The sequence below is a fragment of the Pavona decussata genome, unplaced genomic scaffold, assembly GCF_977016875.1.
Source record: "Pavona decussata unplaced genomic scaffold, jaPavDecu1.1 SCAFFOLD_94, whole genome shotgun sequence".
Lineage (NCBI taxonomy): Eukaryota > Metazoa > Cnidaria > Anthozoa > Scleractinia > Agariciidae > Pavona > Pavona decussata.
This window is the reverse complement of record NW_028145511.1, coordinates 97,501-107,500: the sequence shown is the minus strand read 5'-3', so window position 1 is coordinate 107,500 and position 10,000 is coordinate 97,501. Positions and strand designations below refer to the sequence as shown.

General features: G+C 41.6%; 1 protein-coding gene and 1 pseudogene across 1 annotated transcript in view; one reads left to right on the top strand and one right to left on the bottom strand.

Moving 5' to 3' along the window:
- Positions 1–10,000, bottom strand: part of LOC146473184 (usherin-like) — a 22,728-nt gene that overhangs the window by 1,701 nt on the left and 11,027 nt on the right. The window contains exons 7-10 of the mRNA XM_085118634.1: positions 6,992–7,103; positions 4,038–4,364; positions 3,609–3,855; positions 164–284 (exon numbers count right to left, since the gene is read on the bottom strand). Of these exons, the coding sequence (XP_084974760.1) occupies positions 164–284; positions 3,609–3,855; positions 4,038–4,364; positions 6,992–7,103 (807 nt within the window). The remainder of the gene's footprint in view (positions 1–163; positions 285–3,608; positions 3,856–4,037; positions 4,365–6,991; positions 7,104–10,000) is intronic.
- LOC146473185 (uncharacterized) lies at positions 4,634–6,092 on the top strand (annotated as a pseudogene).

Below are 10,000 nucleotides of genomic sequence, written 5' to 3'. Positions count from 1 at the left end.
AAGTATTATATTACTCTTATAAGTTAGGTGTTCCCAATTAAACGTACTCCTTTGCGTACGCTAGACGTAGTATTTATTATCATTATCATTACTGACAGGTATGAAGGGATAAATTCAGAAATGAAACGTATTAATGGTCAAAAAGCATGACTTGTATGCTCACCTTCTGCCATTGCCACGTGTTTGCTGAAACAGGGGTGGTCCATGGTCCATGGACCGCCTGTATGGACCCGGTCCATGTTTTGTATACGTCCTGCAAAACGTTCTATACTGCAAAACACTACCTGATGTACATTCTTGTTAGATTAAACAATGATGTTAAACTTAACATTGATATTTACAAAATATATACATACAACCTATGCAATACTGACGCAAATCAATTAATTCTTCTAAAGGTCCTGCAAAAATCCAATTTTCAAATGCTTGAGGGTATTTCAGGATCCTTGGAAGAATCTTTTCAAGATCGCCATCTAAAGTGATCTTCATAAAATCCCCGAGGATCTTTTATGGATTCTACGTCTTTCTAGAGATCCTTTTAAGATCTTTGAGGGATCCTCATTTGAGGCTCTTTAAGGATCCCAAAGGAGATCTTTTCAAGATCCTCTAAGAGATCCTTTTAAGATCTTTGAGGGATCCTCGTATGAGGTTCTTTAAGGATCCCAGAAAAGATATTTTTAAGATCCGTCTAGAAGATCCTTTTAAGATCTCAGAAGGATCTCCATAAAATCCCTGAGGATCTTCGAGGATCCCGTTAAGATCCTTTTAAGATCCCCTAACGATCCTTTAAGATCTTTAAAGGATCCTCATAAAATCCCTGAAGTTCTTTGAGGATTCCAGTAAAAGTCTGTCTAAGATCCTCCAAGAGATCCTTTAAAGATCCCTGAAGTATCTCCACAAAATCCCTGAGGATCTTCAAGGATCCCGTTAAGATCGTTTTAAGATCCCCATACGATCTTTTTATGATCTTGAAAGGATCCTCAAAAAATCCCTGAGGTTCTATAAGGATCCCAGTAAAGATCTTTTCAAGATCCTCCTTCAGATCCATGAAGGATCCTCATAAAATCCTTGAGGATCCCGTAAAGATTCATTCAAGAACGATTTAAAAGTAGCATTATTACTTCGATCGGTCGTTTTCAAATGATTACGTGTCCATGTAGCTGTTATTTTTTACGCATAAAAAAACATGCACATGTGGGCTGGCTTTAAAACAAATTTTCAAAGGCTGTTTTTCTTTTGCATAGCAGAACAAACAAACAAAAATTCACCAGGGTCAGTCATTGCTGTTCTTGGTTCGCTCATAGTGCATCCGTGAGTTGTGCACACCGCCACCTAATGAAACAACAAAGAAACAAATTCTTGGAAAAATACTGGCACAGTTATAGAAATAAACTCATAAATATTGCCTGTTGTGTAGCTTAATTTGTGGAATGCGTTCGAGTTGATCAATGCGTAACAAACGTAACAGGTGTGCAACAGTTACACACAGCTTCTCCAGTCGAAGGTTTGGAAGCGACAACCGAAGCAGAATGCTAGCAAAATAGTTACCAAGCTGAAGGAGACGTGTTCCCCTACGCGACGTCTCAAATTTAGGGGTTTTACTGACCAATGATTGCTTCCAAGCTAACAGTTTGCTTTCAAGGTTGTCGCACGGAGAGGGTTGATTTGCATACTAAACGTAGCATTATAATACAAACCTTTATCACGTAATAAGTGTAGGGCAGAAGACCAGAGACAATGGCTTGACGTGCACTGCCAGTAGTATTCGTCCACGAGATGTCATTCCTGTTGAACGCAAAAATAGTGCTTTGGCTAACATGACTTCAATTATAGTGGGAATCTGAAAACATAACACTTTCATTAAACTTTGAATTAATTGTTGAGAACAGAGACAGCAAATGTTTGCTACAAAAAATCAAGAGTTCTGACCACTCACTGCCCTTTGTTATATTTCCTAAGTAAGAAGGGTAGCTAAGGGTTTTGGATTCATAATTTAAACTAAGTATGCGGTGCAGCTTCCGTTCACGGGCATTAGAACTTTTGAAGACTGGCTAATTATAATAACCTTCCTCTCTGGGACAACAGAGTTTAAAGTTCAGTAATGCTAATGCCGGATTTGACGGTCAAATGTCCCTTCCCTTGATACGCAGACAGTCCATTGGTTTAACTATTCAATCTATAAAAACCTATAAATCATTATAGTATAGTTTTTGTAAATGCCTTCAAATATACTTCAAAGCCTCTGAAGACCTTTTTGGTGAGCCATTCGTTGACAAAAGCGAGATGTATTGCTTTTCGTTGAGCCATTCGTTGACGAAAGCGAGATTCTTTGCTTGTTTTTCCCCTTGCTTGTTTCATGGGGAGACCATGGGATGATAATTATTAGAAACTTGACACGGTTCAAATTCCCCACCCTTCCTACCTGGCGCATTATTAACTGACTCACTGATTTATCGGTCCATCAAACGACATATCGATCGATGTTTTATAAGACATCAAGTTGGCACAACTCAAGAATTAAACAAAATACTGGAGTCGCACATTAGCTCTTTACTTACACATAGATATTGTACAATATGACGTTTCCATCGGAGTTTGCGGGTGGATTCCAGCTCACACGAATCTCAGTGCTGCTTATAGCGTACAGTGAAGGCGGGCCAAAATTCTCAGGTACTGACAAAATAAAAATTAACAATGTCAATGCGTGAATCATGAAATAACAGCGGTGAAACAGATGTCAGTATTATTGACATAAATTTAATTTTTTTGAGACAATGCAGAATAGTTCCAGTTTTTCAAAAGACTGCAAGTGGGAATACTGTGCAAAAGGCCTCAAGAACATGTGACACTGTTAGACGCGAAATAGCCTTAATAAGCCAGATCGTGACAATTCGGCAAACATGTGTGCGAAGATCTAATTTAAACTCAAAAAAATATAAAATTTTACAAACAAGAATCTCTTTTGGCAAAGAAATGCATGACGCCCGGTTAGTGTTACCGTGCCTGTCATTTACCTCTTTATAAAACTCGTGAAATCCAAACTTCCATATTTCCTTGAGTCTGAGGCAGATCTTTACATACTTTTTCCATTTTTCTTTCACTTCAGTGTTTAGAAATGTCACAAACTGCGACTTGTGCAATTGATGTTGCGCAGGATACCCAACTAACCCGTCAAAAAAAGTTTCGCACAGTCCGCGACTTACTGAGTGTGGACGGACACTTGTAAGGCGCGCGCGCGCAAGGATCCACGCATTCGATATTTCACACCTTTTGATTGATTTAACAGAAATAAAAGAGAGAAAACGAAGGGAATAAAAATCCCGACTGTTTTGCAGTTTATATTTGTTCTTGTTTTTCGGCTGATTTTGTTTGTGCCCAATATTAGGAACAAGCGTGAGCTATCGTATGAAGTAAACAGTTTTGCAAGTGAAGAGTCAGAACAATGTACCCTGCGAGCAGAGCCTCCTTTTGTGTTTTTCTCGAGAACGCCAAAATCGAGCAAGCAAAAGAAAGACTCTGCTAGCAGGGTGAGAACAATGATGCTAAATAATAATAAAAAAAACATTTCGAAAATAAGGCAGGTTGATAATTTTGAATAACTACCGTACCTTGATGTATGCCTTCGTTGCATTTTCTTCCTGTTACACCTGGTTTGCAAAAGCACTGCCCTGTGACTGCATAACATGAGGTGCTCCCATTCTTAGTGCCATCCAACACACAGCTGCATGGAATGCAACCAGTTGCATGACTTGCTTTGAGATCAAAGAAACCATCTTTGCACTTGTCACACTGGCGTCCGATGGCGTTAGCTTTGCAATCACACTGACCAGCAAGAACACTGGCATTTGAATCATCCTGATGGACACAATTGGGAAGGATGAGACATTAATTAATACTCTACTAATAAATACATTTTTATGGCGCATTTTATAAACCTCAATCCCTAGACCACAAAGTTGGCAAATACCCTTTGGTAGAAACATCTTGGTTCCAACTATCCCCTCCCTATTCAGTACAACACTAAATTTATCACCAACCTTAACACAATCCAACTTGCCAGACTGTACCCCAGGTCCCTCACATCCACACGGTGAGCACATATCTTGAGCCTTGGGACTCTTTCCAGCCTCCCTGTAAAACCTCTCCTTACAAACCTCACAGAAGCGGCCAGTTGTATTGTGCTGACAGTCAATGCACACACCCCCTCCCCCCAGGGTGCGTGAGTCAGGGTTGGCATCCAGGGTTTGATTATAAACACAACTGATGGCATGGTCGTTACACTCACACTTGACACAAGGGTGGGAGTTGTCTACGTCACCACGCAAGAACGGCTTGTTATTGTACAAGGGCTTGCAACGATTACACTGTAACAGAATTTAAAATATTGAAATGTCAGCCAGTATATTATGTTGCCAGCATAGATATAACAATTATCCTAAAAAAGTGCCCCCAGTGGTTCCGCCAGCATATTTTGTTTCGCTCCGATAATGAACCTGTGGTCCACATCCTTTCATCTAGGATTTCTAAGATTCCATGTATAATGTATCTTTTGCGTAAGGTCTGCGGCAGCACGATTCAGCTGCACTTTTACGGCTCTGCATGTACTGTCAGGTGTTCTTAACAAGGTTGCTGATTTGCTCTCTCGCTTTCAGATGCAGGAGCTCCGACAGCTGGTTCCAGAAGCTCAGATGTACCCTGTGCCAATCCCAGTCCACCTTTTGGAGGAATTAACCCGTCCACTCTCGAAGTGCAATGCCACCACTTCCTCGGCGACGGTCTAGCTCCGACTACGCGTGGTTTCTATGCTTCTGGTCAGAGGAGGTTTATCAATTTTTGTACCCAGCTGGGAAGACTTGGATCGGGTCTCCGCGCCCCGCTAATGAATGGACTTTGTGCTTGTTCGTCACACACTTGGCCTCCTCAACGTGTCATGCTACAATAAAAGTGTACTTGTCTGCGGTCTGTGCTCTTCATATTGAACAAGGCTTTTCTGACCCTCTTCTTAACTGTCTCAGGTCGCAACGAGTGCTCCGTGGTATCAAACGTTCCCGGGGTGACTCTAGGGCCACCCGTCACCCTGTCACGGATAGCACATTGTTAATTGTTTTTAAATCTTTGGACTTGAACATTCCTGATCACACCATGTTCTGGGCTGCGTGCAATTTGGCGCCTTTTGGTTTCCTACGCTCTGCCGAGTTTACTGTCCCAACTTTGGCCAGTTTTTCTCCAGACGTTCATCTCAGCTTGGGAGACATAGCTTTCGACTCCTATGAGATGCCCACTCTGCTTCGTGTTCGCCTCAAGGCATCTAAGACAGACCGCTTTCCCAAGGAGTGCTTTATTCACATCGTGAGAGGCAATTCCCCACTTTGTGCTGTACAGTCTCTCATCACCTATCTAAACGTTCGGGGAAAGGGGGCTGGACCTCTGTTCCTTTTTCAAGATGGTAGACCTCTATCTCGTGCGGCCCTTACTGATTGGCTTCGTAGGATTCTGTCTGCAGCTGGTATCTCCGGCACCTTCTCAAGCCATCGCTTTCGTATTGTGGCGGCCACTGTGGCTGCTCGCAATGGAGTCCCTGATCATTTGATTGGTCCAGTAATGCCTATTAGCTGTACATCTGGACACCACCGGAGTCGCTGGCTCGGCTTTCTAGCCAGTTGGCATGACAGCTGCCCTGTTTTATTGTTGCTACGTTCTGAATCTCCGTTGCATGCAGCATTGCTGTTTTTTCAGGGTCACTTCGCATTAGTGCCCCCAATTGTTCGACCTTGAAGTTCTTTTTGGGTGGTTGCCGCTCACGGGGTTGTCATGGTTACCCTTCGCGCATGCTTGCGGCTCCCCCACAGACCTCCAGGCACCTTCTCCACACTCATCTATTGGTGATGAGTTTAAATGGGGCTAAATGTAATTTAGGCGAGGTTAAACTCAAGACAATGCTGGCCAGCGGTCTACTCCCTTAATTTTGGCGGGGCAGCCCGAGGGTTTTGCAGGGCCTCAGTAAATTTACAGCTCCCCTGCTGATGTCAACCATTTTGCTCGCGTTGTGCCGCCTGTACAATCACAGGAAAAAGCTTTGCTCCCATCCCTCACCTCCCTCTGGGTAAGAATTGGTATTCAATATTCCACTGAGTATTCAGAGTGACGGTGCCTGGGTCGTTGCCGCTCACAAGGTTGTCGTGGTTACCCTTCGTGCATGCTTGCAGCTCCCCCACAGACCTCACAGGCACATTCTCCACACTTATCTATTGGTGATGAGTTTAAATGGGGCTAAATGTAATTTAGGCGAGGTTAAACTCAAGACAATGCTGGCCAGCGGTCTACTCCCTTAATTTTGGCGGGGCAGCCCGAGGGTTTTGCAGGGCCTCAGTAAATTTACAGCTCCCCTGCTGATGTCAACCATTTTGCTCGCGTTGTGCCGCCTGTACAATCACAGGAAAAAGCTTTGCTCCCATCCCTCACCTCCCTCTGGGTAAGAATTGGTATTCAATATTCCACTGAGTATTCAGAGTGACGGTGCCTGGGTCGTTGCCGCTCACAAGGTTGTCGTGGTTACCCTTCGTGCATGCTTGCAGCTCCCCCACAGACCTCACAGGCACATTCTCCACACTTATCTATTGGTGATGAAATTGCACGGAATATTCCCCTATGAATCCATAGGCTAAAATCAGGGGATATTCCAGTGCAAGATCCAGCATATTTATAACAAAGCACACAGTTTTATATCGTAGAAAAGCTAAAAACAATCTTTATTTTTTCCATTTTTCTCCCCAACACACCAAATTACGTATATCACAAGTTATTACCATGACCATATTTGGGCAGTGTTACAGTGTTAAATAAGAACTTGGATTTTAATCAAGGAAATAGATCACAGTATAGCCATACATATTATATATATTATATTATTATGTACCAGAGAATTAGCTAGGGAAAGTTACGTATTATTGTGCAATCAGTCTAGAATTAAATGAACATTGAAGAAACACACCTTTTCTCCTTCAGTATTTGTTGATGATACACAATCACAAATACATCGTCCAATTTGCCCTCCACTGCCTTCAACAAAATGAGAAGATGATGCGTGGCCAAAACACTCACACCTTAAAAAAAAGAAAATGCGTTTAACTAAATGTAAAGTTCATTGAAATGAAACATTCTTACATGTAAATGACTGAATGTGTTTCTAGTAAGCTGGTGGGAATCAGCAAGAATTAGAATGACCAGAAATAAAATTAACCGTTTTAGTTTAAGTAACTAATTGAGCAACATGCAAATGAGAAAAATTGAACTGAGTTTGAAAATGTTCAAACCAGAACACAACTTGACGGTGCCTACTAATAGAGAAGTATTTTTGCGCGGTTTATGACTATGCGAGAAAAGCAGATCTTAGCAAGGGCTATTGAAATACAAAAAGAAAATTGGGGGTAACCGCGCATTTTTTAGAGATAAGTAAGCAACAATTTTTCTAAAAGGCAGCAAAATACAAAGCAATGTATGGCGCTTTTTTCCAAATTGAAGCTTTATTATCTCTGAAAAATGCATGGCGCAAAAATATCCCTGTTTTAGTAGACACCATCCATAGGAAATCCGAGTATCTCGAGATGCGCAGAACGTATGCGCAGTAACAATAATAGCGGAGCTCCCGCGCGCGCCGCAAGGCGCGCGCGAGCGGAGCCCCATAGCTAAGAGATTTTGGTAAACCCATCAGTGCGAGAAATTTTGGTTTGGTTATGACGTCACTTCCGTCCGACCGACCGTACAACGTACGTACGTACGTACGTACGCTCCTCCATGTAAGCAATGTGAAATGAGACCCTCAAACCTTGTGCTGGAAATCAGGTTTTTTTCGGCGGGAAAATGCATGGGCAACTGCGCTGCCGGCCGCGTTTGTTTGGCCGGAAATTGCATCGCCAACTGCGTTTGAGAAAAAAAAAGTTTGAAGACGACGTGTACGACAAAACACAAACTCAATTTATGAATAAGTCTACAAACATGTAAAGCAAAGAAAGGGAGATAGAAAGAATTCGAGAAAACAGGCGACGAAGAAGCGAAGTTCCACGTCAAAGAGAGCGATTGAGAGCGGTAGCAAACAGGCGAAACATGAGTGACGAACAAAGAGAGAAAGAACAGGAAAGGGTCCCGAAAAAACCCCGTGTTGCGGCACAGGGTTTGAGTGTCTCATTTCACATTGGCTTACATAAATGAGCGTATGACCCAGGTTGTTTTTCGGCGGGAAAATGCATGGCCAACTGCGTTGCCGGCCGCGTTTGTTTGGCGGGAAGTTGCATCGCCAACTGCGTTGGAGAAAAAAACAAAACAAAAAAAATAATTTTGAAGACGACAAGATACAAAGTCAATTTTCATATGTGACCAACAGCAGGGGAAAAAGCAAGGCAACTAGCGGCGGGAGAAACAAATCGACTGGCACGTCATCAGAATCTGGAAGTGAAATCATTTTACTCCGATCTGGCGCCACGAAACGTTGAATTTTTCCTCTTGAAGTGAAACGTTTCGCTCACTTAACGTTGTAAAACGAACGGAAAAATCAGCAATGGAATAAAGGGACTGGTTATTCTCAGAAGAGGCGAGTACATTCATGCAATTTTGTTGACAAAACTTTGCTAGTTTGCTGGTTTGCAAGATATTGTTTTCTTGCAGTTTTGACACGCCGTTTAACTTAAGCTTAAGCTAATACTGCTAACTTCAGGCTCCAGTTGTTCAAAGGCCGGATAACTTTATCCTGTGGATAAGTCACTATCCGACAGTTTCAATCTGTGCAAAGATTTCAGTATTTCCTCTTGTACAAGTGAATATGCACACTCTAACCACAGTTAAGTTTGGAAGTGTACGAAAACCTTGGACAACGTTTAACGTGAAGTATATTTTGGAGTATGAATAGTGCCTTATCCAGCGGATAAAGTTATCCGGCCTTTGAACAACTGGGGCCAGAACAGTATTTTGAGCTCATTTTTTCGGTCCATGTTGATTATTTTCCTCAGTTGGAGTTTTATTTTCTGATCTCGTCCAATTTTGCCGTCAAACAGCGGGAGAAAGAGCAAGGCGGATCGCGGCGGGAGAAACAAATCGATTCTTTTAGCAGCTTTTAGAGGCGGCACTTCATAAACAGCGGCCGAATCTTGAAGATAAATTATTTTACTCTAATCAGTGTCTAATCCGGTGCGACGAAATGAAATTAAGATTCGATGGATTTTTCCTCTTGAAGTGGAACTCAACGTTGTAAACGAACGAAAAAATCAGCAATCGAATAAAAGGACAGGTTATTCTCCAAAGAGGCGAGTATATTCATGTGATTTTGTTGACAAAACTTTGCTGTTTTTGCAAGATATTTTTTTCTTGTAGTGTTGACACTGCAACTTGTTTAACCTCAGAGCAGCCTTTTGAGCTCATTTTTCGATCCATGTTCGTTATTTCCCTTGGAGTTTTATTTTCTAATCTCATTCCATTTTGCTTCATTTAAAAAAAAATTGATTCTGAGCTAAAATAGTCCGTCAAACAAACGTCTCCCAACATTGTATCGTTGGCATAAACTACTGACAAGTTTTTCCCGCATACATTTCTGACAAACTTGACAGAGAACAAACAAAAATACTTAAAACAGTAGGATATAACCGCAAAGATTAAGATGTGTGAGTTATTTTCACTGAAAGTCTTTTCAAAGAACGTTAAAAGTGAATGTAAAATTTAGTTAAAGTGTGATTCCATTTTCATCAAAACAAAGTTTATGCAAAACATTCATTCGCTTGTTTTTTGTGAATTTTTCAAAGATCGTTGTTTAGTTTATTTCTGTACTTATTGCTATGAATTATCACAGTGCTTTTTTCATTTATTACTCAAAGATATTTTTGAAGTGTGTTTTTTGGTTAGTGTATCCATTTTCTCTGAGGTTTATAGCGTACGGCCTTCTTGATTAGCAAAATTTACTAGACAATGACAGTGCCGGTAGCGCGCGTTGGTTATTCACAAACCGTTTTGCCTC